This window comes from Cryphonectria parasitica (genome assembly GCF_011745365.1).
Source record: "Cryphonectria parasitica EP155 unplaced genomic scaffold M406scaffold_9, whole genome shotgun sequence".
NCBI lineage: Eukaryota > Fungi > Ascomycota > Sordariomycetes > Diaporthales > Cryphonectriaceae > Cryphonectria > Cryphonectria parasitica.
This window is the reverse complement of record NW_024468917.1, coordinates 830,173-855,335: the sequence shown is the minus strand read 5'-3', so window position 1 is coordinate 855,335 and position 25,163 is coordinate 830,173. Positions and strand designations below refer to the sequence as shown.

General features: G+C 53.4%; 9 protein-coding genes across 9 annotated transcripts; 4 read left to right on the top strand and 5 right to left on the bottom strand.

Annotated features, from left to right (window-relative positions):
* Nucleotides 1–216: 216 nt before the first annotated feature.
* M406DRAFT_47211 (uncharacterized protein) lies at nt 217–997 on the top strand (the record flags this gene model as incomplete). Its single annotated transcript, XM_040924325.1, has 2 exons — nt 217–358; nt 741–997. 2 exons carry the CDS (start codon nt 217–219, stop codon nt 995–997), a joined length of 399 nt encoding a protein of 132 aa, XP_040771649.1.
* Nucleotides 998–1,449: 452 nt separating this feature from the next.
* M406DRAFT_73147 (uncharacterized protein) lies at nt 1,450–3,315 on the bottom strand (the record flags this gene model as incomplete). Its single annotated transcript, XM_040925607.1, has 2 exons — nt 1,450–2,469; nt 2,650–3,315. The coding sequence occupies 2 exons, from the start codon at nt 3,313–3,315 to the stop codon at nt 1,450–1,452; spliced, it is 1,686 nt and encodes a 561-aa protein (XP_040771648.1).
* A 4,320-nt stretch (nt 3,316–7,635) lies between these two features.
* Nucleotides 7,636–9,985, bottom strand: M406DRAFT_334298 (uncharacterized protein; the record flags this gene model as incomplete). Its single annotated transcript, XM_040920923.1, has 5 exons — nt 7,636–8,339; nt 8,382–8,693; nt 8,724–9,182; nt 9,285–9,839; nt 9,898–9,985. The coding sequence occupies 5 exons, from the start codon at nt 9,983–9,985 to the stop codon at nt 7,636–7,638; spliced, it is 2,118 nt and encodes a 705-aa protein (XP_040771647.1).
* A 1,188-nt stretch (nt 9,986–11,173) lies between these two features.
* M406DRAFT_19796 (uncharacterized protein) lies at nt 11,174–11,730 on the top strand (the record flags this gene model as incomplete). The annotated part of the gene is made up of 2 exons (XM_040915445.1): nt 11,174–11,347; nt 11,440–11,730. Coding segments are annotated over 2 exons (465 nt in total), but the record flags the coding sequence as incomplete, so codon positions are not given.
* A 1,967-nt stretch (nt 11,731–13,697) lies between these two features.
* M406DRAFT_342875 (mitochondrial carrier) lies at nt 13,698–15,133 on the bottom strand (the record flags this gene model as incomplete). Its single annotated transcript, XM_040921808.1, has 3 exons — nt 13,698–14,515; nt 14,629–15,021; nt 15,085–15,133. 3 exons carry the CDS (start codon nt 15,131–15,133, stop codon nt 13,698–13,700), a joined length of 1,260 nt encoding a protein of 419 aa, XP_040771645.1.
* Nucleotides 15,134–16,328: 1,195 nt separating this feature from the next.
* Nucleotides 16,329–17,271, top strand: M406DRAFT_324438 (ubiquinol-cytochrome C reductase-like protein). Its single transcript, XM_040919870.1, has 2 exons — nt 16,329–16,527; nt 16,621–17,271. The coding sequence occupies exons 1-2, from the start codon at nt 16,412–16,414 to the stop codon at nt 16,877–16,879; spliced, it is 375 nt and encodes a 124-aa protein (XP_040771644.1). The 5' UTR covers nt 16,329–16,411; the 3' UTR covers nt 16,880–17,271.
* Nucleotides 17,272–17,526: 255 nt separating this feature from the next.
* M406DRAFT_103437 (uncharacterized protein) lies at nt 17,527–18,286 on the bottom strand. The gene has a single exon (XM_040915067.1). The coding sequence runs from the start codon at nt 17,785–17,787 to the stop codon at nt 17,551–17,553; it is 237 nt and encodes a 78-aa protein (XP_040771643.1). The 5' UTR covers nt 17,788–18,286; the 3' UTR covers nt 17,527–17,550.
* A 178-nt stretch (nt 18,287–18,464) lies between these two features.
* On the bottom strand, nt 18,465–20,015 carry M406DRAFT_93516 (family 62 glycosyltransferase; the record flags this gene model as incomplete). Its single annotated transcript, XM_040926253.1, has 6 exons — nt 18,465–18,613; nt 18,677–18,811; nt 18,867–18,947; nt 19,012–19,059; nt 19,117–19,745; nt 19,843–20,015. 6 exons carry the CDS (start codon nt 20,013–20,015, stop codon nt 18,465–18,467), a joined length of 1,215 nt encoding a protein of 404 aa, XP_040771642.1.
* A 2,416-nt stretch (nt 20,016–22,431) lies between these two features.
* Nucleotides 22,432–23,680, top strand: M406DRAFT_99314 (uncharacterized protein; the record flags this gene model as incomplete). The annotated part of the gene is made up of 2 exons (XM_040926451.1): nt 22,432–22,707; nt 22,810–23,680. The coding sequence occupies 2 exons, from the start codon at nt 22,432–22,434 to the stop codon at nt 23,626–23,628; spliced, it is 1,095 nt and encodes a 364-aa protein (XP_040771641.1). The 3' UTR covers nt 23,629–23,680.
* Nucleotides 23,681–25,163: the final 1,483 nt, after the last annotated feature.

Below are 25,163 nucleotides of genomic sequence, written 5' to 3'. Positions count from 1 at the left end.
ATACGTCGGTGACTTTTATGTAGAGTGTGGAAATTGTAGTGGTGTTCTGTCTGACTGAGGTTCCGCTTGCACCAATTAATTCCCCTCTACGACAAATCACCACCGCCAAAAAATTAAGGGTTTCTCTTCCCCTCTTCCACAAGTCACAATCACCCCCTTAACGCCTTTTGCACCTATTGACCTATCTCAAACCACATAACCGCCCCTTTTCCCAAGATGCCGGCACCCAAAGTTCTACCAGAATACGTCTACAAGATCGTCGACTCGGAGCCTCCGTCTCCCATCCCGGACGTTTTCCCGCCGTCGGAGCTGGACCGGCAGGATGGCTTCATCCATCTGAGCACTGCCCGGCAGGTGAGTCTGAGTTTCTACCAGTTTGGCGCCTTGCCCTGTATCTTTTTCTTATGTTATGACTATCGTGTCTACGTGCTCTTTCGGGGGTGCGTTGAGGTTACTGTGGCACAATCTCACAGGCCTCATCCTCTCTCTCTGTCTCCGTCTCTCTCTCTCTCTCTCTCTCTCTCTCTCTCTCTCTCTCTCTCTCTCTCTCTCTCTCTCTCTCTCTCTCTCTCTCTCTCTCTCTCTCTCTCTCTCTCACACACACACACACACACAAACAATCCTCCTTACCAAACCCCCATGAACCTCACTCCCATTCGCTACTCTTCCCAACTCCTCCCCCTTTCCATTTTCTTTCCTTCTAATTCCTTCCCCTTAATTTTCATAGATTCCAATCACAGCCGGCCTATTCTTCGCCACCCACACCACCCTATGGCTCATCAAAATCCGCCTCGCACCACTCACTTCCTCCTCCTCCACCACCACAACAACAAACACAATCAAATGGGACGACCCCCCAAACGATAACGATGGCTGCCCCCACCTATATGGCACCTTTGGCGCAGCGGATGTCGACTCTGTCGAGAAGTTTGAGAGGGTGGGAGGGGAGGAGGCGGGGTGGAAGGAGGTGTTTGGTGCGTCGAAGTGGTTGGAATAGCAGGGTTGTAGGTAGATGCAAAAGACGCGATTCTTGAACGAAACTGGAATTCGAGGTTCTCGTTGAGGAGGTGGTGGTAGTAGGGTGACAGTGGACTTGCAGGATCGTTGAGGACAATTTCCTGTGATCAGCTTACAACAGTCTTAAGAAAGAGGCGGGGAGAATGCTGGAATTCATCCGCAACTGGGGGGTTCATGACACATGGTAGGAGTGTAGCAGAGCAAAACATAGAGAGAATTGTGCAAGTGAGCCAGATCATGGAAAGTAACTCGAACACATTCACTACAATTACTACGGGGCATCATCCCCTCTAACGCTGTTCAGCCAAACGAGGGCTCGCTATGTTCGTCCTCCAACATCACATCCAAAACACGACGAGACAGCCACTCGGGAGCACCTCGCTTGTTGCACTGCCCACTGCAGGCTGTCTGTCCTCCGTTCTATCTGTGGCATCAGCGTCCTGGCTTTCCTCGTCTCTCGGCCTGGTCCGCCGCAAAGAAACCCCGCTCCAAGTCCCTAGCGAATCGAGAAATTTCTTTTGCCCAGGACAATAACGTCGGATTGACGAGCAACAAGACCGCCGGCGTGTGCATCTCCACGTCCTGGTTCATGGCCCAGTGCAGGGCCACAACACACCCGCACCACTTGGTCACGGAGTCGCAAAAGGTGCGCGCCGCCTCCAGATAACGTCGCAGGAGAGTACCGGGCCTCAGCACACCCGACGCCTCGAGGGCGTCGAAATCCACTTCTTGGTTGTCGAACTTGCGCTTGGCTTCTTCGCCCTTGCTCATCATCTCTCCGGCCATCCACGTCTTGTCCAGGACGCTGCCCGCCGTCAGTCTGTCCTGCCCTTGTCCAGTTTTGGCTTCCATGAGCAGCCCGATCACACTAATCAGTGTATTTACGCCAAACACGTGGACGTAAATGAGCATCGCGTCTACCAGCAAAGCCTCCCGGGTACCAGAATGCAGAAACTTTGACCACTCTGCTATGTCGCGTGGACCAACTTGGCGCTGGAGGCAGATCAGCTGCACGATATCCCCCTGGGACTTCCAGTACCACTTTGTCTGCAAATCACGAATCTCCTGGCACCTCCCCTCCTTCCACGCGCACAGGGTAGGCTCGATATGGATATCCATGAACTCAGAGATTGTCGACAGGCGCTGCCTAAGTTCCTGGGGCCATTCAAACTCAAGAGCTGGTTCTTCTCCCTCCCCCTCCCCCTTCTTGGTGCGGGAGTTCAGGAATAGATTGAGCTCTACGGAGCACAGTAGCCAAGTATGCGCACTCGACGCGAAATTCAGCACCAGTTCCAACAACGCCTTGAACAACGGCGAGTGAATTGTCAGGAGTCCGTCCTCGTCGCAGGGGTTAAGATCCCAGTCGTTGATGGTTCCGCGGGGCAAGTAAGAGATCCCCGCCTGCAGGGTCCTCCTGAGCTCATTCATCTCTGTGATGCATGTAGCCCGTGACTGTACGTTACACAGAATCAGTCCGTCTGGCATGTGCAGCCACCTGCATCCATCTTTACCAGCCAGCCTTAACATCAATCGCAATTGGGAAGCTTCCGGACTAGTTGATGAGATAATTTTCCCCCAGACTGCTGCAGGGACATCTAGAAATCGGTCTCGCGTCTCCACCAAGACCCTCACGTTTGTGTCTACAGCTGACAGCGCCTCCTTTACTCGAACCCTAGCCTTTGCAATAGCCTTCTCCTCCTTGTCGCGCTTGGTTCTTCCCGCCTTGTACCGAGATCGGCTCAATTTCTTCTTCAGCTTAGCCGCTAACATTTCAGCTTCAGTCACAGGATCAGCGTCGTGGTTTGTGCTCGCTCGGGCTGATTCATTCGCAGGCCCTAATCCAGTGTCTATCGTTGTCAGCTTGAGCGGAGGAGTCGCCAAGTTATTTCCATCAGAACGTTTGCCGCTCTTCTCAGTACCTTCGCCGGTCGTGGGTGACCTGCTTGTAGAATGATGAGATTGTACATGGTCGACTGCGGCCGTGGTCGTGGTCGTGGGGAGGGTAACGGCAATAGGATGATGATCCTGTGTGGCCCGAGGAGACACGGCAGCGTCAGAATCGCCAGCGGGTGTGGCACTGAATGTGTCGCTGTCCTCAGTTCCATGGGCCGATCCGGTCTTCTCGACATCCAGTCCCAATTCGCGAAATCTAGACGGGACCGTGAGCATGGCATCGCCAGCTGCTTTGTCGACGCCCTGATCTCCGTTCTCGCTCTTCTTCTTCTTGTTGTTCGTAATGCGTAAAATTTTGGTGTTTTTGTCTCGACTCGCGTTCTCGCTTGGAATTCCTGATGTCATCGCTGTCCTGGTTTGTGTCTGAATTGCTCGGCTAGCGAGATCTTTCGCCCTACGTGGCTGCCCTTGTGCATCTGCCGGTTTAGTTTTCGGCCTGTCGCCCGGAAGTGTGGTGACAGCCCGTCCGGCCAAAGGAAGCACATCACTTTCCATAAGCGCCATGTTTGTTCCACCTGATGAAGCTGCCCACCTTTCATTCGGATGCCGACTACAACTACCCGCTTTGTCAGGCTCTGCAGCTTGCGACCCCTAAATCTGCTGCTGGTAAAACAATAGGTACGCGACCTTGTTGTCCTTGTTGTCCTTGCTAGGTGCTCCTCGGGGAGTACTAGTACCAGAAGACCTGCCATTGACGACGCTGCTGTACTTCTTGGTGCCGTTGGTCGGGCCAACCTGCTTCCAATCACCACCGTCGTCCACCGCATTCACTTCTTCTCCCACGGCCGCGAAGCGATTGCTGGACGAGTCGGCGCCACTATCCTTGTTGGCCACATTCGGCCTCAAGGGGGCATCCTCACCGCCCATGTCAGTGACGTCCTGGCTGGTGATCGACTCGAGTTTCGTGTCGTTGATGCGGATCCAGCTCTCTCCATCCTGGCGCCGGACGTCAACACTGTAGTGACCGTGGTGCATGTCCGTGCCATGGTGGTACACTACGGCCGTAAGGCTGTAGCGTGGGATGCCAGTTTTGCTGGCCGAGTACTCATTCCGTCTGGGTCTGGAGAGAACCGCTGGCGGGATCTCGAGATCCAAGGGATAGCCAACTTTCTTCCCCAACTTGCGATATGAGCCATCGATCGATTGCTCGAAACGCACCAGTTGAAGGATCAAGACAGCTGGCAACTTGTGGATGAATTGTTGCTGGGTAGCAGTGACAGCTCCCTTAGGTGAGGAATAGTCCTTGATCGCCTGAGCCACATTCGACCACTCCATAGCCTGTTGGACATTCCTAACTGATGCGTCGTCAATGTGGAGCCGAAGCGTGTAGAATGGCTGATCAGTGCTGGAGTCCTTGCGACCAGGGCTCCGCAGCTCTGACCGGGTTTGACCCTGGAAGATTCTTGTCAATGGCGTGGGGACCTGAGGTGGTCCAGATGACTGGGTGACTGTGGATTTCTGTCGGTTGTCAACAGTAGTCCAACCATCAGCCTCCTCATCAGCTTTGGACATCACGTCACTAGCATCCTTAATCTCGCCAGCACACTCTGTCTGCAGCCCATCAAAGAGCAGGGTCAAAAATTCCTCAGCATCCTGTTGCTTTCCAAGCTACACAAATTGTTAGTTTAATGTAGATGCTGAATTTCCCAGGCGGGCACACATTGCACTTACCTTCAGCTTCGATTTGACAAAAGTTGGAGTCTTGAATGCTTTGTCATACAAAAAGTCTGCTCTGAAAGGCTCGCCAAATTGCTGGTGCTTATCATGCACTTTAGCCCTCAGCTGCTCAATTGTGCCAGCTGCATCAATGACCTTGAACTGGTCATGAAACTCGATCCTGCCATGCTTGTCAGTGAAATTCAGAGCTAAAAGCAGTTGCATTGTACCCACAGGGCTTCCAGTAGCAGTAGCTTCATATTGATACGACACTTAGTCTTCACCTCATTGAGGAAGTTGTAGAAGGGGCGGCAGTAGAGCAGCACCTGCAGGATCTGTATATGTCGTTTCATTAGTATTCATACCATGGAAATAGCATGCAAGTGGACCCACAGAGTTCATATAGCAGTCGACGCCTGAGTTTAGTAAACCACGGGGCTCAATGAAAAAGGCAGTCTTGTCATTGGACTCGACACGAAAGGAGCGGAGAACTTCGGCTAGGGTTTTGGTTCCCGACTGGGCAAGTCCAGCAGTTCCAAGGGTCTGGGACTCGGAGCCAGCCTCGCCAGCCAGTGCTGTTCCATTGACACTGGATCGAACACTTGCGACAGGTTTGGCATCCGTCGGCCCCCTCAACACGGCCGCCCAGTTCTTGAACAAGGGCTTGGTGGCAGGTTTGGCTTCTTGGCTCTCACTATCCCCAGCAGTTTGGGTCTGGGCTTGGGCTTCTCCGCCTGACTTGTCGTCAGTGACATACTTGGCAGAGTTTGTCTTGCTGTTCCCAGTGCTAGCCTTGGGCAACACGGGCACAGTCGGGACCACGGGAATTGCCGTGCGAGGAGCAACAGTCTTGGGGGGCTGTGGGGGCGCGGTGACAGACGGAGCGGCCAGGTCGGCAGGTGCCGGTGGCTCTGGAGTGCTTGTGGTCAATGTATCAGTAGTAACATTGACTGTAGATGTGGTCTCGTCCGTGTGGCTCGAGTCGTCTCGTGCGTCAATTGAACTTTGAAGATCTTCGACAGCCTTGACAGGCACAGGTGCTTCGATGTGGGCAGCTTGCGATGCTTGCAAAGAGACGTCTCCATCTGCGATCGGTTTGGCCTTTCTCTTCTTGAACTTCTTGCGTTTAGGCCAAGGCTCGTGCTCGTGTGTTGACCAGGGCAGCTGTTGACTATTAGTTCTATGCTATTCCAGGCGATTCGAGGCTGAACACTAAGGTAAGGGAATGGGAGTCGGGCAAGTAGGGGCCAATGCGAGGGAAAGGGGGCCGACGGGGAAGATGGAAGACTTACCGCGCCCCATATAGCTTCGGGGTTCGGGGTGGGCAGAGGGGACTCGATCAGAGGCGACTCCGGAGCGACGGAAGACGCTGGTCGTGATGGGGTCATCTGTCGTGAGGGATTGGATTCGACTGCAACATCATCGTTGAAAGACTCGTCATTGAAGGACTGGTGGTCAGAGGGTGGTCCGGGTGGCTGTTGGGTGGGTGGCGTGAAAGGAACTGCAGGAGCTTGGGAAGCGTGATTGGAGGCAGGAGTGGGAGGAAGTGTCGGAACTGCAGTGGGAGCGTTCGGTACCATAGAGACGGGAGGTTGGGAAAATGGCGAGGTCATTGGCTGGTTAATGGAGTGTTGTTGACTCATGGCGTAGGGTGACATGCCGGGAGAGTGTTGGTACGGATTGGCAGGCAGAGGCGGCTGCGGACTGTACATAGGGCCCTGCGGTGGATAGTAGTTGGAGTGATAACCTCCTTGGGGCGCCATACCGTTGTGGCCGTACTGCGGCGTCATGTGGTGATACGGGTATGGATACGTGTTGTAGGGTGGGATGTACCCGCCGTACATGTTGCCCTGGTGATATCCTGACTGATGGTAGTAGTGCTGCTGCTGATACTGCGACTGACCGCGGCCATGGTGCTGCGGAGGGGGCGGTATGGGAGCCGGTCCTCCTCCGTTGGTCGGAGGAGCACCATAGCCCGACTGGCCGTTATGACCGCCATAGGCTCTTGCTCCCCCTTGCATGGCTGGTTGCCCAGCCGGCAAGTGGTTGCTCATCTTGCCGGCTTGGGAGCGGATGATTCGCAGTGGTGGTCACTGCTTGGGACGCAACACGAAGACGGAGCCGCTGCTAAGATGCTGCGTAGATTGTGTTGATCGCGATTGGCGTGGCGTGTCGAGGCCAGCTTCAGTGGGTCTCGGGCTACTCTGAGAGATGAGAAGCAGCGGCGAATTCTTTGACAAAAGATACTTGATGCGCAACGCAGGATGGGGGTGGGGCAAGGTAACGAAGACGCGATGCTTATGGCTCTGATTTCCGATCTGAACAACAGCAGGTTAGCTCTGAATTGGCGTCATCATCTCGACCAAGATTGGCAGGGCACTCACTGTACACTTATCCACCTAGCGATGACAGACGCGACATTTCCAAAGGTGGTAGAATATGTAAGCAGAAATATTGGGTGGAGAGAAGGGTGAAGATGATGGGAGGATGATGTTCTTTGGTGTGGGACTCGCCAGCTTCCTAGGCAGACGATGTTGAAGTTGTTGCTGCTTGGCTCCAGGTCTGCTCAGCTCTGCGTTGCTCTGCTCTTGGCTGGCAGGCTTGGCCACAAAATTTACGCAGGCAGGGGTGGGGGAAGGATAAAGAGCGGGCCCTAGACAAGGGTACTATTATGACTCTCTGCGCTTGTCTCAAAAATTCCCCAGATTTCTAGCGCATCTGGAAGCTCGGACCTCAGCTCGATCCAAGCGTCTTCAACGGCCCCTCTCCATCTCTGGCGAATCTTGTGACGTTTACTCAAGAGAAGAAACATGTTCTCACAACAAAAGTGAAGAAGTTTCAAAGTGGACGGTGAGGTCTCTATCTAGCAGTCTGTCTCCCGCAGTCTCTGAAATAGCTATTTTGTACTGCTTGTCGACACTCCTATAAACAACCAATCCGACCCACGTGAGCAAGTTGGTGTTCCCTAAAATAGCAAAAGGAAAAGAGCAAAAAACGATGCCTCCCCCATCAACGAGGTTCCTCATCCCGGAACAGCCAAGATCCATCACATCTCATCGCCTCTCGGTACCGTTCACGCACCAAGGCCTTGCGGATTTCCTCCGCCTGTCTCAACTCCTCTGCCCGCTCTTGCGTGTTTGGAAAGTCCACACTCCAGAAGCCTGGCGGCGTGGGCATCCTGCTGTACCTCTGCCGGTGCTTTCCAAATTTGTTTGCCAAATCCCACGTCTTCGCCAGAACCCAAATCTTCTCCTTCTCCTCCCGTGTCGCCGTACCTATCTGCCAGGCCTCATCACCAAGGTATTTCTCCATGAGGCTGATACCTTCAGCCCGAGTCATAATGGACGGACCAATCTCCTTGAGCTCGGCCTCAGCAAAGTGCTTGAAGGTCTTGCCACAGCAATTGGGGTCGATGCACCCTGACAGTGCAGCGCGGGCATCTTTACCACGAACGACTTCATCGTAGACGTACGTGAGACCATCATTGTACCTAGGGTTGGGTTTGAAGTCCTCGGGTCTCAGTCTCTCGATTGGCCGCTCGCGAAGACGCGCTTCTTCCCTCGTGGCCGAGAGGCCCCGTGGCATGTCTTCGCGCAGTATGGAAGGCCTTTTCGGTCCACGCTCTCGAGCCACACTCGGGTGCATGGAGGGCGAGACTTTTGGCTTGGCACCCGCCTTCGGGGTGGCTGACTCTAGCCTCAAGGTCTGCACTCCTCCCGGAGTGAGCTCAGGTAGTGCGTGGAAACCAGACATACCCTCATGGAAATTGTGGAAGGAGACGGTGCGTGAGGTTTCGATAGCTTCGGGAGCCATGCGGTTCCGATTAATAGGCGTCAGCGCATTTTTAGGAGGCGAGTTGAGCAGATTATCAAGACGGCTCTTGGCCGCCGGGCGCTGCAATTCTTTCGAGACGTCCTCGCCATCCTCTGCGAGGTCCATAACCCCGAGAGTAAGAGGAGACACGTAGGGATTCCTGCGCGCTCTCGAGCCCGAATTCGTCTCTGGATATGACCGCTGCAGATAGTGCAGTGAATCATGCAGCGCAGAAGACAGATGTGAGGTAGGCCCTGTAGTCTTAGCTCCGTGTGACGACGTACAAGACTTATCCGGTGTGCTGAATGCCCCCAGAATTTCGGACCTTGCAACATCAGCCAGCGTCAGCTTTGAAGTGCTTTCGAGGTCTGCGACAGCATATTCCTGGTCCTCTCGTGGTAGGAATCTGCGTTTTCTTGGAGTTGGAACGTGTGCTTCCTCCTCGAAATCAATGGCCTCGGCAGCTGAAAAGTGCGGTGTCTCGCTGACGACCTCAATACCCGAGCTGCTGCTATGCTCAGATTTGATCCTCTGCAATCGTCCATCTCCGAGGTCTTGGTTTCTGTGCTTTCTCTTGCGTACTGATCTGGCAGACACAACGACCGGTTCATCTGATAGCGGCTCTGGTTTGACAGCGACATCATGATGCTCGGTTGGCGAGGTCAGAAGTGACGGCAAGTCAATATTCTCACCACCCGTACCACTCTCGGTCTCTTCAGAGCTGTCAAGTCTCTCAGGAATGACTGGTTCTGGTGGTAGTGGCTCGGACAAAACGCTCGTTGGTGATGACAACACGGTATGATTGTCTGAATTGACGATCAACGGTGGCGAAAATGGTCGCTCACACTCGATACTCAGATCTGCGAGGGGCTTCTTAGCATCCAGGGTATCGCATACCGAGTCTTTTCCCGACAGTGAGGCGTGTGTCCTCTTCTGCTCATCAGTGATGCCATCAGTCGCAACGTGATACCTCTGCAACTTGGTGTGGAGATCCTGAATTCTCTTCTCTAGTGAATCCGCGTAGCCTGCCCACTTGCAAATCTCTTCCCGTCTTTGCCGCAGCTTTGTCTTGTACGCCTCATTAATTTGGCGGGCTTTTTTGTATTCAGCTGCCAGTTTCATGTATGCCTTCGCCGGGTTTGAAGGTCCACCGGCAGAGTGGGCTTGGAGAGTTGCTGAACGTCGATCGCCGGTAGGCTTGTTCGGTGACAGCTCGCTTAGTATTGTCCGATTCTCTGAAGAGGCATCAAGAGCATCTTTCCCCTCTTCACAAAGCCGGCTGATTTCAGCCCTAAGGCTTTCATTCTGCCGGCTTAAACGGTCAACCTCGCCGGCGCGGCTCTTGAGGGCTGCCAACTCTTCTAAAAGTTGAGCATGCTTGCGATCGCGGTCTCTTATCTCTGCTCACGTTATCAGCTGTGAGGAACAAACTATTTTCTGTACTGAAGAATTCCATACCAGCCCGCGCTTGCTCGTCAATCCCGTCGCAGGCAGCTACCAGCGCGTCCAGAATGGATGGCCTGCCACTCGCGAGCCAAGAAGACATGGCACCTCAGAGGTGGGAGGTGACAATCACAGGGACGACGTTAGCTATGGCCGTGCTCAATCGTGGTCAGACGACGGAAATGCTCTGATGTGAAAAATTGGGGAGAAAGAGGGGAAGGAATCGGTCGGACAGGAGCGTATTATCGCGACACGCGACGCCGTCGTCAATTTAGGCTCCAGCCGGATGGAAGCGCTGTGACGCGCTTGGTTGAGAAGAGGCAGGGACCACTGATCGCCCTGTCACGTGCACTCTTCCCGGTTCTCAGCAAGGGTCTCGGCCCATCCCACCCTCCTTCCCTGCAAGACGAGTGCAACCATCCAACAACCTCGAACTCTTACTCACATTACATATGACGACGACAAGGGCAGAAGGAGTGCATACTTTTTGCCATGCGCCTTATCTACCCTAACAAGACAGATAGCTCTACAGCGCACTCTCAACTCGCTTCTCAGTGTGAATGCTACCCTAAGCCAGAGAAGCCTGGCTTATTACACAGGACTTCCCTAAGCTACATACTTCACGATGTAATTACATGCGAAAGTTTCCACCCTCAATTGCTCAAGTTCATACCATGAAACTTCCTCGCTGCCGGTGGTGGTGGTCGGCCCATCAGGACAGAAGACCTATTGTTTGCAGGAATTCCCTTCCAGATTGGCTATCGCAATGGAAATAGTACGCCATCATGTTTCCTTCTTGCACAGCAACCCTACCGGCATATGAATTAATCAATGATGATGCTGTAGCGAGCGTCGCCCCAGATACTCTGGCAGCAAGGCGTATACACATTCAAGGTTTATGGTTAGACCCAATAGCTTCTTGGTTCATTCCAGTGCCTAACTGTTGCTTGCAAAGAACTGGCGTGATTGTCTTGGGCGGACTCTGCGGTTCGGCCCGGAGAATGTTCCTCTCATTACTTGATCAGGTTCATCCCAGCACCAAGGTTTGGTAGAGCCCATCGTCGTCAACTACGGCGGTAGCGCGCTGCTTTAGGATGCCAAGGAGTCCTCTAAATAAGCCACGAGGTCTTCATGCTGATGTCATGACCTCATATATAACCCAACCTACAGCCTGAGGAGTAGTTTCGACATGAGTCTCGCCCGTGAGCTTAGGGGAAAAGCCTCCCATTTCCTTTATAAGTTACTAGCAGCCACGCCCTAGATTATCCTCCCGCCCAGATCCAAATCGCAAGGTGTCACAATGGCTAGCCCCCAGCAGAACGAGACGGGCCTCGTCCAGATCCTCCATTACCTCAAGCGAAACCCCAAACTCACACGCAAGGAGTTCTGGGAATACTGGCAGGGCACTCACGGGCCGAAACTGGTTCCGCTGGTCGAGTTTCACGGCTGCCACCGCTACCAGCAGGTATTTATCTTATTGCTTTCCTCCCCTCCTAGCTATCAGCAATCAGTGTCATTCGTATTCGTAGACATCTAACCGAACCTTTGTTCACGAAGCTGCACACCTTCGGTACTGTCATCCCCAATTCCTCCGCCGACTCCGCGCCCAACGCTGTGAGGAACTCCCCATCCGCGTCCCCCTCTGCCGCTGCCGTAGAGTTTGACGGCATCGCCATGTTCCTCGTCCCGAGCCTCGACGCGTTCAGATGCATGGTCGAGGATCCGTACTACGTCAACGTGGTGGAGCCGGACGAGCACAACCTCCTGGACAAGGCCGGGCCCGGGGGCGGCGTCGTTGCGAGCGTCCAGGGGACGGTAGCCAGCGTGGTGCAGGGAGGCAGGACAGTGACGGGCACGGGCGGCAGTGGGATCGAGCAGGAGGAGGTGGTGAGGGCGAAGGAGTATCACAAGGAGTGGGAGATTAAGAGCAGGAGATCCAAAGGGCCAACTTAGTGTGACAAATAGAGAGACATGCCTCATTTCTGAAAGATAATGCTCACAGGCGATACGCAGGAAGGCCTACCCCTTTTGCGAGGTGTTATGCGCGCGAGACGCAACGGTCTCTTCTGCATGCCATAACTTTTGCTATCTGCTTGGTGATTGGAGCTGATATTATGCTCGGTTGGCTATCTATTGCTTGTTGAGGTCTGTATGTAAAGGGTAAAACTCTGGCCAATTCCATGTCGAGAGCAAGGGGCCCTCTTAGAGCAAACAATTCCAGCACCATACGAGTCTTTGTTTTGCACCCACTTAAACCGGCATAAGAGAGAAAATCACCACTACAATATGAGTTTCCCAACACCTATCATGACGTCCCAGACACAGTGAGCTTTCACCATATCCGGTTCCAACACTTACTATAGGCCAGACATGGCCAGGGCCGAAGTAAATATTCGACGGAAAGACTTACGCGGTCTACATCATGGACGAAAAGGAGCACCTCCATAATACCTACGTCGACGAAGTCAAAAAAGGCTCTCCTTCAAGAGAGACACCATCATCCTCGTCGGCACGCACCACAACCTGCGGTCAGCCCTGCTCAGGAAGGACTCGTGTATGCACATGTCTACTCGAAACACTTGTTGTTAATGAAATGGCTTGGGCGGCAGTGGCAGAACTAAAGACGAGAAAGACTGGAATAAGTTTAAGAAGGGTTAGAGGTGGCAAGTCCAAGACTTAACAACGGACATTGATGCTGAGGCCGACTGGACGGGGGCTGGGGGGGGGGGGGGTGCCCTTATGCTTGGGCCTGGTCAGTACTTGGGGAACAGGATGCTTGAGATACCTATGCAGTGTTTTGAAAATAAGCTGACAGCGTCCCGACCTGTCTACATTCAAGTAACTTATCTTGAAAGCCAGTCAGGTAGTAGAGTCTACTCTCCCTATTACATACCAAGAATCTTGCAGGGCACGGGCTTCCTCAGTCTTGATTAATTATCCTTTCCCTAATCACCTACATTGTTAGAATTCATTGCAAATTTTATTTTGCCAGGTAGTCCCTCTTACATCCAATGAGGCTAGAAGAAACTTTGCGGATTTTTTCTTCTCTCTTCTCTAAGTAGTTGATCTAATCATGAGGAATAAAAAATTCTTCGGTGAACTGAGGATGCAAAGGCTTTTTCTTAACCTGCCACCATTAATCACCATGCCTCCTCATCACACTAGTTCATCGCACCGCAGGTTTGCATATGTGAGGTTTAACGCCTTTGTTTGACGCCTTGTTTGATTTCTTCTTGAGTTCACTAGCATGGCTCCTAGTCATCCATCCTGTCCACTTCCGTTCTGTGAATGTCCGGAGAAGAGCCATGCTAGACTAGAATAATTGACCACAAAGTCTATGCCTACAAGTTTACACGCCATAATCAAGCTGATGCTGTAGTAATCAGGGTATCGTTACTTGGCAAGCAAACGTTACGCAAAAGGTCCGGACTTCTTCGACGGATCACCCCGCCTTTCCCCATTTGCGGTCCCTTCAAATGCCTTTCTCAGAACTCCATCGCGCTTCGACCGTGCGCGCTATGCTGTCTCCTCGATCCATGTCACTTGTGGCAACAACCATTTTGGGCCTGAAAACCTCAATTCGTTTGAGATTGTAGTCGGGCGGCCACGATGCGACTTAGTCGTTAGAGTGTATGATTCTAGGACGGGTCGATGCATGCGGAACCCCAGTCTTGTTTCCGCAGTGTAACGTGAATGCGGATTCTCGTATCTCGCTCCCGTTTCACCGTCCCGTGTCAGGTCATTCAAGGCTGATGATCGAATGTCCTCAGATGACTGTCGATAGATTGTTCTCTGTGCGACACAACAATCTTGCTTCAGGCAAAACTTGAGTCCTCCCGAGCACGCATCTTCTCCTGGCCCTGCAGACGAGTTTGGTTCAGCTCGCGCATCATGAACTCGTAGGTAAGCATCGTGACTGTCGCAGCGGGCACCGCACGCATCATGTTGGTGCCCATGCCGGCGTAGAAAGCCCTCCAGCCCTCCTCGCGCAGGATCGTCTGAAACGTCCGCACGATACCTCTGTACTTCGCGCTGCTCTGCTCCTGAGCCTTCTCCGTGGCCTTAGGTGACAGCCCACCAGCCTTCGTGCCAGGTATACCGCCGACATTGGCCACGCCTGGATAGTCGCTGCCAGGCATTGGCCGCCGCTGGGTCTGCAGTCGAGTCCTTATCACCTCATGTGGGTAGGTGGCGCTGCTGGCTGCAATCTTGGAGAAGATTGAGGCGCAGAGGATGCCGAACCACTGTGCCTTGGGATCGTTGTTGGTAGGGGAGGCACCCATTCCCTGGCCTGTGAACTTTGTCTTGAGAAACTCATAGGCTGGAAATTGTACTGCCACATGGGTCAAGCCCAACAAGGCCGGGGTAAGACCAGAGTAGAAGGCTCGTATGCCTTCAGTGGTGTACATCTTCCTTGCAGCATCGAGTGTTGAGTGATAGTAGCCATGCATGGACATGGTAGGGCGGGATGTGGGTGTGTTGGCACCCTTGGGGAAGAGGGAGAATCCATGTCTGTCATGGTGACCAGTCTGCGACATGAGGCGCGTCTTGATGACCCAGATGGGATTGGTGACAATGGTGCTGCTGGCTCCTGCTATGATGGAGGACCAGAAATTGATCACAAAAGTATTGTCTGCGACATGTCAGCATAGCCCTTGAAAAGACAAAAGGCCACCCATGCCGGGCAGCAGAGGACGCTGATGCACAGGCACAGGCACAGGCGCAACTGAGGGCAGTTCCACATACGATGATATTGACCCAGCCAGGTCTTGCTCTTGTTGTAGACAGTGAACCAGACAGCCCAGGTCGGAAGATATCCGAGAATGATGGGACCGAGACCTCTGTACATGCCTCGCAGGCCCTCATCCCTCCATATGACACTGGCTGTGCCGACCAGACCATTGTAAATCCTAGGTTGACCGACATGCAACCCACTCTGCAGCTGGGCAAGGCCGCCCTGCGCCTGAAGCTTTGTCTTGATTACGTCGAGAGGGCAGGTCACGATGCCTGAGGTGAAGCCTCCAACCGCACCGGCAAGAGCGTTGAATTGCGAGTCCGAGGCACGGACAGCCCAGCGCTCGAAGGGGGTGGTTCGGTTGGGATCGTGCATGGTGGCGGCGGGGGCAGTAGGTGACGCTGCTACTGGCGACGGTAGTTCAGCAGTCGTCGGGTAAGTGTACTTGGGAACAGACGGAGAGGTACGCCCATTTTCCGCGGTTGAAGGAGGCGCGGACTGTTGCTCGAGAGACATGCCTCTTCCTCTGCAAGGAGGGGAAATAGGTGATGTGCGAGTTCAGGTCGGAGGGGGGGAGCCGCGCCGTCGACGTTGGCGAGAAGGCCCCGAGAGACGAGAAGACGGTGATACTGGGTTGGAGGCTCGGAGGTCTGCTTAGAATGTTGAAGTGTTTGTCGACAGGGTCTGCGACGTGACGCGACAAGATAGAGGTAGAGGTATGTTGTTATGGGCCTGGAGAGACTCTTGTGAACTTTGGACTTGGGATAGGGTCGAGGGGTCCCGTTGCCGGTGTGCGGGGAATGGTTCCCACGCAGAGGCCGTGACGGTGCAGCTAGCGATTATCAGAGGCCATTGACCTTGACACAGATAGCTGGAGTTTGAAATGTCACGGGAGAAAGGAATGTGGTGAGACGTGTAGGAGAGGTGTGGCTGCTGAGAGCAGTCGATGTTTATGTTGGTAGCTGTGAACTTTTGAGTGGAGGCGGAGAGGAACAGCACTGAAAGTGCGACGCCTGCTGCCGAGATGGAGTTGCAGTGGGTGTGAACCCGACACCGGGCAATGACGGCAGACTGCAGCAAAAGAAGCGGGCACTTTCTAGGGTCTGCTTAGCTCCTTGCAACCAAGGTGATTACGAGAAAGAGAGCAGGGTGGGAGGAGAAAGATTGGAGGTGAGAATTGGGTGAAGGCGTAGGGTGCAGCTTTGGTCCAGGTTTGGCAATTAGTGTGTTTACAATCAGGTCATGAAATGTGCCAGTGATCTCATCGTGTTTCTGAATCTTTCATTGCTTTCGGCGCATTGCAACAGGTTGATGAGCTGGTTTGCTATCGGGATGTTATCAGCAGAAAATACTTCTGATAAGGGAAGTACCTCGTGTGCCCATTTTGCGTCTTCGTCTGCCCAAGTGAGTTGCAAAATTCAAGAAAAATTGTTCAATGTTCTAAAGAATAAAAAAAAATTATTCAGAAAGGAGGTATTTCCTATTCAAATTTATATTCAGTAGCAAGCCATCTCTTTGTGACATCTTGCCATTTTCAGCTGGGAATTGTCCCCGTCCCAAGTTTGCGTGGTGTCGAGTAGATTACCACATTCAAAAATCACCCAGCTGACTCAGCATCCTTGGAAGTTCCGATTCATCCTCGTTCGCCAATCAACTTCCACTGGTTTGACTACGCCAATTCCCGCTGACCTGACTTGACTTGCACCCAAAGCTTGTTGCTTGCTGAAGCCTCACCACCACCAAACCGCCACACAAACACCCCACCCACACATCGACACCCACACAGAGGCCAAGATGTCATATATCTCTCTGGCTCCCTTTGTCACGAAGCGCCCCTGGCTGGGCAGTGTCCTTAAGCCTCTGGCCAGCTGGTATGCCAACGCCTCGGGCTACCGCCAGCTGGGTCTCAGGTAATTGAATCCCCTCCTTCAGCCCCCTCCCTCCCCTACCGGCCTAATTGGGGCCACTGCGCCGCAAATTACTGAACCCGACATCTCCTACAGGGCCGACGACCTGATCCCCGAAGAGTCCGAGACTGTACAGACGGCCCTTGCGCGCCTGGACGAGAAGGAGCGCTACGACCGTATTTTCCGCATCCGCCGCGCCGTGCAGTGCTCCATTTCCCACAAGCTGCTTCCCAAGTCCGAGTGGACCAAGCCCGCCGACGACATCCCTTACTTGGGACCCCTCATCAAGGTCATCGAGGCTGAGACTAAGGAGAGGGAGGCCCTTGACACCATGACCGTCTACAAGAAGCACTAAAAGAGATGGGTCAGTGGACAACACTGCTTGCTGCTCGCGCCGCCAATATGGTCGGTCATAGCTAGGAGTGGGTGGGAGATCTTAGGAATGGGCCGAAGACGGGACGCGAGGAGGTCAAAGCTACTGGATGAGGTCGGTTCCGCGTTTTGTTGGGAGGGGGGGGTGGTTGGATCTCGAAAAGAAGGCGCAACTCAGCGGCCTCCGCTGTGATGAGTTCTACCGGATGAAGCACTAGAAGAGGTGACTCAACCGTACGAAGCGGATGGCGATGGAAGCATATGAAAGCTTGCTGTGAGAGTAGAGGAATTGAGGAGATCGGAAATATACACTGTACCATACATACATGACGACCCCGGATGGAGATGCAACAGACAAAAAGACACGGTTCTTAGACTATTCTCCTTCTGCACCAGAAATTTGATGAATGCGGAACACATGAGTGTACAATCTTGCATCAAGAGGCACCCTCAAGAACTGGGACATCCAGCACCGGCCCTGCCAGGCAGACTCAACAAAGTTGGTGTCAGGCCTCTGGACACCGGCTGTAATGTCTATAAGAAGTCTCAGACGATAGGGTCTTGCAGGGAGAAAGAACCTTGTATGCCCTGCATTTGGTTTCCAAGCTCACATTTCTACAAAGACATATTGAAAGTGGTAGGTATATATATTAATTACCGTCTTTCAGAGCTCAGCCATACCAGCCTGCCTCCCATGGTTGATGGCCTGTCAGACTTTCCAGCTATCTCATATCGCCTCCCTCGGGTTCTGTTCACATCTAGTCCTCCCCCATCCATCAGATCATGCTCATGCACAAGAACGAGGCAAGTTTTCGTCCCTCGACCTGCAGCATAAAAGTATGCATCAACCAGTACCTGCACTATCAAAGCAAGTTTTGCCCAGCACATCATGAAACACAAGAACTAGCCAAGATAATCTATAGAGCTCCCATGATCTTTTGATCAACCAAAGAGAATGATTTCAATCCGAAGCTTATTAAGAGGCCCACAGCTGGGGTTTGACCAGGGGCAAGAGAGATCGAGAGTTGGAAGGCTCAGGGTTCCATTGGTACCTAAGAGACCACGGACTGGCCCAGAAAAGATTCGTAATTATAAATGGATAAACTGGGTAGCATACGAGGCTCAGGGCCACTTTGCGGTGTCGCGAGAGGGAAATCGTTGCTCGTGCGTGAAAGAAACTCCATGTGCCAGCGGACGATCGGAAGGGCGACCAGCATGGGCTGCCATTGACTCGAGCGCCCGTGGCGACGAAGAAATGTATGCCGAGATACCTGATGTGTATGTCGAATTTATAAGTTGTTCATGATGGTGATGAAGATGAGACAAAGCAGTGAGAATCCCCAACCCCGCCCGCCGTAACTCCGTTTTGGTGTCGAAAGCCTGCCTGCCCTCATCGAAATAGGGTATGTGGCGCCCCGTCCGTCCTCCTGTATTCATGCTCTTCGTACACAATGCCTGCGTCTCCTGCCGTCCGGTCTAAACGCTAGTCGGATCGGTTTGTCGGTGAAATAAGACGGAATTGGTTTGAATCCCGCAAGAAGTGAAGCTTGGATGTATCTGGTCCAGAACTATGCATTCCCAGGCTTCTCATCCGTGTCGATATGCCAGACCACGTAGTTAGGCAGGCCGTAGACCTCGTACCCAGCTCGCTTGGCCATCTTTGCGAACCCCTCCGTCTCGGCTTGATTCTCGAAGGCGTACGCGGGAAAGTTTATGCCTGCAACAGCATGTCAGTTGTCTGGCCACCACCATCCTGAGTGGGGGCCCTGCCACCACGAACCTGATCTATGCACGTCGGCCTTTACCAGGATATTGACGCCACCAATTCCGTCCAGCTCGAGCTCGACGTCCTTGTTATCGCGCCAGTCGCCCATCTTCGCCATGTAGGTGCGCCCGGTGTCATATTGCTTGTAACCTATATTGCTTCATCAGCCTCGGCTAGCTACTAGGGAGTAGAAAAGAAGACATACCTTCAGCAAGCACGATGTCCTTGTCCAGCTTCGAGGCAAGCTTGCGGCCCTTGGCCGACTCAACCCAGGAATTGTAGTCAACTTGTCTCACGGTCAGCATCACTGTATTGCCACGCCTGATCTTCTCTGGTGGGAGCGGTCTTACATCGTCCTTCGATATCGCGACCCTCCTTGTATCGGTGGAACCAAATATCTGGGGAAGCGTCAGTCCTGATTGCTATGATAATGTGGGCCCTATAACAATTCTTACTGGGGACAAGGATGTCGCGGTCGTGGGCGATGAAGTCCTCAATGATCTTCTTGGGGCTGTCCACGATGTCGACATCGCGCCAGTAGACCCAGGAATGATCGGGCTTTAAGGAGGCGGAGAGGAGGTAGTTGCGAGCCCTGCCCATGGCCTTACGACGTGGCCCCTGTGCCTCGAAGCTGTGGCGGTCCTCAACGTTCTGGCTGAGGTGAAAATTAAAGTCCTTCTCGACAACCATGGCGCTCCGGAAGGGGATGGTGTCGGGGCGCTTCTGTATCCTGTCGAGCTCCATGGCTAGGACAGCCATCGTGTCGTCGGCGGAGTCAGAGACGAGGAAGGCGACATCGATGAGGTGATGGGGATATGTCAGCTCAGCGAGGAGCTCGAAGTATTTGGAGAGGTAGGGAGCGGCATCCTTCAGAGGCGTCAGGATGAGGATCCGTTCCTCGTTCTGCAGCGCCTTTTTGGTGGACACGATCGGGTTGAGGTCGACGTGCTCAACCGTGGAGGAGTTGACATGTATCGGCGTGTGATGGTTGAAGAGGACGGGTGTCTGCAGGTGCTTACTCCATGCGACCTGTTCGTTGAGGGTCATCTCCATTGGCGGTTTTGAAGGACCCCAGCAGTAGAAACTGTAGACAAGTGATACATGTCAGTTGACTGAGATCGTAAGATGCGCTTAAGGTTTGAGGTTGTGTTTGGATAATGGCTGCTGCCTCCTCGACCCACCTCTGCATCTCAGACGCTGATGTGCTTATGCCACGCCATAATAGGAGCAGAACGCCTGTGATGGCAATACACAACAGGAACCTCGTCCGCGTCAAGAAGCTCCATACGGCTCTCGTCGGCGGGAGGTTAGCCCTTGCAGCCTTCCAGTTAAAACCACCCTTTGGGAGAAGCATGGTGGAGGGAGGGGATGGATCTTGGGTGGCCCGGGGCACCACCCAAAAGAGAAATCGCGACAGGTCTGTTCAGGGCCCAGCTGCGCGCGGTAAGGTCGCGATCCGTCGCCTGGTCGCAGGCCGGGAGAGTTGTCTCGTGCTGTCGGAAGCGACGGACAGGAGGGCAGGATGTCTTGTCGGCGGTGACACAGCGGTAGATTGCCGGAAGGTAGGGTGGACTGTGCCTCGTCTGCTGTGCTCCGGATCAAACGCGACGTGGACGGGACGTCTGTGTCTCGTGTGGCGCACGGGTGGTTGGGACGACGGGGCCAAAGCGAGCAAAAAGGGTTGGGAAGAGGATGTCGTTGGCGGTTTGAAATTAATGTTCAAAAAAGGACGTGCTGGATTAGTCGAGGTGGCTCGTGATGCCCTGGCAAGACAATCAATCGTTGACCTGGGGCGACAAACTGCGATAGGAAATAGGAACAGATCGAGAAGTTGAATCGAGCGATACGACAGATGCGAGTGAGCCCCCTGGGATTCGGATTCGCCCTAGCAATGAAGGAATGGTGTGCTGAGCGTCCTGGCCCAGCTGCTGCTGTGCTGTCTGAACTCTCAACGGCCGGATGCCCCAATCGGCGCCAAATAATCAAGGATCCTTGGCTGCAGCCTATCAGGAAGGGCCTGAAAATTACGAGAGAACAGGGGATGCCGCTGCGGCTGGTAGGGCAAACTGTCCTAACATGTCCTAACCGAGAGGGGAGAACTTGTCAAGGAGCTGCTAGGCCCTGTACATCATCGCTAAACCGCTAGATCGCTGAACCTTGCCCCATGACATCGATCGCTTGATTTCTGGATAGGTCGGCAAGTCAATCATGTAGGCATATACCATCTCCGCGCACTGGATGAGGTCTTTCTTTCTTTTTTCTTTTCTCTTTTTCTTTTTTCAAGGGGCGGGGTGGGGGGTGCTTTGCTGCAGATCTAGTCGACAGGTAGCCACCACAGCCACCCTTCTTACCGTCCCTAACCTTCATGCGGGCTGTCAGACCGTGGAGCGGAGCGTTGTATTGACTTTCATTACCGGCCATGCTGTATGTGAAATATTACTTTGGCTGGTAATATGGACGGGGCCGGAGGAGCTCGAGATGAGACGAGCCGGGGTGGATTGATTCCATGTCTAGGTGCATCTGCAGCTTACTGGGCCTCTTTTTCTTTCTGAGAAACACAACACAGCCCTTAGCCATGCTTGAATTTTAAAGCATCCTTGCTCCTGTAACTGATGTAGTAGTAGGTGGTCTGCAATCAAATGTTGGATGATCGTCTTGCTCTTGTGTCTCCCAGATCTCGTGGTTGTGAAGGAGCGGCAGGTATAGTATTATAGGCAGTACTATATATAAAAAGCCACAAAATCCGCTCATTTCCTTTGAGATCCATTTTTATACTAATGGTTGGATGCCAAAATCCCTTATGCTGTACTGTAACAAACTACAAGCCCCTATTACCCTATACATTACATCTAGAACACTATCCTGTACCCAGCTCATACGCTTCTCTCTCGCACCGTTAGGGTTTGGACTACGCAGGCTTATCTGTAGAGCTAGTATTTCTTCCTTTTCTTTTCTTTTTTCGGTGGGACGAGTATACGGCACATTGAGCGCTGTCACCAAGTCCAATGCTCAGCCTCAAAAGGCTTCAGAACCCTCAGCATTCCAACCCTCTGCGTAAATCTCAGCCTACAGCATGCCTCTCCAATTTCTAACTGAAATCGAATGCCAAAATTCAGAAGTCAGCAGCTGGTTCTTGAGAGTATCGGAGTCTGCTGCATCGAGCCATTTGGATCGCATTCATTCGTCCCATCAGATCAACCAATTTGCAATGGCTATCTTTTGAAATACAAGACCTTCCTTGGTAATGACTGGTGGTGGTACCTTATAGGGAGTGTCCCTGCGTGGTGGATGCAGCCTGCAGGTAATTAAGCACCGTGAATCCGGGCCACGTGAGTTGGCGGTATAAAGGCGACCTAAGTAACACTAGTGCTTCAGGGATGACATGCGTAGGGCGCGCGTCTCATACTGAAAGGCCTCTCGGCGCTGCCTGGTCAACCATTCCTCTCTTCTCCCCCTCTCTTCTTTTTACTAGACCGCATAATAGGGGAACTCAGCAACTGCCCAGCTCATACGTTTCTACCAATACTAGTCTGTGCCTTCAAGTCGGGCTGTGGACAGTGTGACTGAGCACCCAACCGCATATGACGTCGACATATCGCTTCCACTTTCGTCCTTCCTGAGTGAGGGTTTTCATGGTCATATTCAGAAACTTGCCTGGCATCTGTCCCACGTATTCTCTGCACAACAGCTGTTGGACGCACATTCTTGTATTCTTGAAGACATCCAACCCTACACGTCTACCACGCTCGCTACCTATCGCATGCTTCACAATGACCACCCGGCGATCCGCTCGTCTCACCGCGCGGGCTGAGACCAAACCTGCTGGTAGCGAGTCCACGTCGATGCCACCTCCATCGACCCCAGTGAGCAGATCACGCAAGAGAAAAGCAATCTCTCCACCAGCTGGAAGCGGCGAGTCCTTGCCAGCGGCTCCATCCACACCCAAAAGAAGGGCCCAGAAGTCTGCTGCCCCTGCGCCTACTACTCCTCCGCTAGTCCCACAGCACACGCCCAGCGCCGTCCGCCTCATCGCCGAGCCAGCTGTGGTGAATAAACCCGGAACCCCATCCGCATCCCAACCAACCTCTTCGACGACAACGACGCCTAAACGCAAATCTCGTGCCGTGGCCCGCCTTGCTGATCCCAAGGGGACCAACGCTCCTCTCCTGTCACCCGAGACGTCCCGTGTCGCAGCCGTCAAGCCCAGCCTCGAGGCTGTTACTCCTAGCCGCCTACGTGGACCGACGACAGCCACGATCCTTGCCGACGCCTGCGCGCACCTTGTCGCCACCGAGCCTCGCCTCAAAGCGCTCGTCGACGCCCATCACTGCCGAATCTTCTCCCCCGAGGGCCTCGCTGAAAAGATCGACCCCTTTGAGTCGCTCGCGTCTGGGATTATCTCGCAACAGGTCAGCGGTGCCGCAGCAAAGGCAATCAAGGCACGCTTCGTCGATCTGTTCGATCAGGAAGCCGCTGCCGCAGAGGCGACGACAGCCACGGCTTCCCGCAAGTTCCCTACGCCCTCTCAGGTGGCCGCGGCATCTATTGAGAGGCTGAGGGGCGCGGGCCTGTCTCAACGCAAGGCCGAGTACATTCAGGGCCTGGCCGAGAAGTTCAGCTCTGGCGAGCTGACCGCCGGGCTACTGGCTGACGCGCCGTACGACGAGGTGCTGGAGAAGCTGATCGCGGTGCGCGGGCTAGGTCAGTGGAGCGTCGAGATGTTTGCGTGCTTTGGGCTCAAACGTATGGATGTCTTCAGCACGGGTGACCTGGGCGTGCAGAGGGGTATGGCCGCCTTTGCGGGCCGAGACGTGTCCAAGCTCAAGGCCAAGGGCGGCGGCAACAAGTGGAAATATATGAGTGAGCAAGAGATGCTGGACATGGCAGCGCCTTTTAGTCCCTACAGAAGCGTATTCATGTGGTATATGTGGCGGGTAGAAGAGACGGATATCAGCACATTGGAGTGAGGCGCTTTGTCTAGTTCGACAGAGTCACCAAGATTCAACAGCTATGAATCCGAGGAATCGAGTCTTGGCACGTACGAGAGGGATCATTCTTGCACATGGAGGATGCCGCCGCCCGATCCTCGGGCGCAAGGAAGATAAGCACGTTGGAGACCGAAAGATGGATCCGACCCGCACAGAACTTGGAAACAGGAGATGCTCGAAAGGGTGAGCCAGAGTCCGAACGGCATAACGACTTGAACGAAATGGAGCCCGAGGTTTTTGAATGTAGGACCCTGAGGGGAGAAGCCTTAAACCTACTGAGAGGCTACCTTTGTGTGGACATCAGCCTCATTTGTGAAGCCTAATTGTATCTACCAGGCGTCCCTCGGATGTTTGAGAGGAGAAGAAGACCTAGCCCTTCGCCCGCCAAGCATAAACCTAGCACTCCAAACGCCCAAACAGACGCACCTGCGGCAGACAAAACCTTCGCTCGTCCTGGGTCGACCATGTATGTACCATAGCATAACTATCGGGCTACGCCTGTCATTCATGCATCGTTCCTCCTCCCGAAGGAGTTCCTCGGGCGGAGAATAATTAATGAACCGGCACGGCCCCGCACAGACGACAGACACTGGGACAAGGGCAAACTTGTCTAAACCAGGCGTGCATCTCCATGTAGTGTTGTAGAAGCCCGGTGAAGAGGATAACTCCGAGTCCCAAGACACTCCTCGGATGGGAAATAAAATGACTGTGACACAGACCACAGTTTTGTGGTCATATCTGGGTAGATCAATGTGCGCGCCTCTTGTATATCTGAGATGCTCCGTCCTTCTATTGTCCCCACACCCATTTTATTCACTCGGCTTGACAAGGTGTGACACTCGAGTTCAATGCAGACCCTCTCCGAGCGCTGGTTCGAGACAAAGGCCGTTGAAAAATGGCAACACCAACAAACAACACCCCCCACCCCCACGCTCGCTCGCTCACTCACTGATTAGATTTACTACCATGCATTACACAATGGCGAGCGGCTTACAAGTATGTAAGTATGTACGCACGCATACTCGCACTACATATGTCATTCGAAAACCGCCCTGGATACGCCAAACCTTTGCTTGTCGGCTGTTATGAAAGAGGTGTCTGTCTAGAAGAGAGGTGTGTGTGGCACTGATGATGCGATTAGCGGATGGTTACGAAGCAAAAAAAGGTTTCCAATGGTGGTCACGACGCCACGCATGCTGCGTCACAACGTACGTGACGGCTTGGGCATACAGAACACAGCGCGCCAGATGGGACAGACAGACGGGGTGTCGTAGCGAACGGCAAGCACCGAAAGTCTTGTTCTGTCACGTACTCATTGAACGAAAGGACGAACTGCAAAAGCTGTACAGTTCTGTAGCCCACCCGCAAAAGGATCAGTCGGTCAACCTGGAATGTGGAGTAGTAAATCTTTTGCTGCAGGGTGTCTCTTTTTTTTTTGTCTTATCTTGCTCCATCATCATGGGATAAAAGAAAGACCCAGCATGACGCTCAAACAACATCCATTCCATCGTAGA

What these genes read in the sequence shown, in the direction of transcription:
- M406DRAFT_324438 (XM_040919870.1), top strand. Translation starts at nt 16,412, where the DNA reads ATGTCATATATCTCTCTGGCTCCCTTTGTCACGAAGCGCCCCTGGCTG. An exon ending in TACCGCCAGCTGGGTCTCAG is followed by an intron (nt 16,528 to 16,620) that starts GTAATTGAATCC and finishes CATCTCCTACAG; the next exon opens with GGCCGACGACCTGATCCCCG.
- M406DRAFT_103437 (XM_040915067.1), bottom strand. Translation starts at nt 17,787, where the DNA reads ATGATGTGCTGGGCAAAACTTGCTTTGATAGTGCAGGTACTGGTTGAT.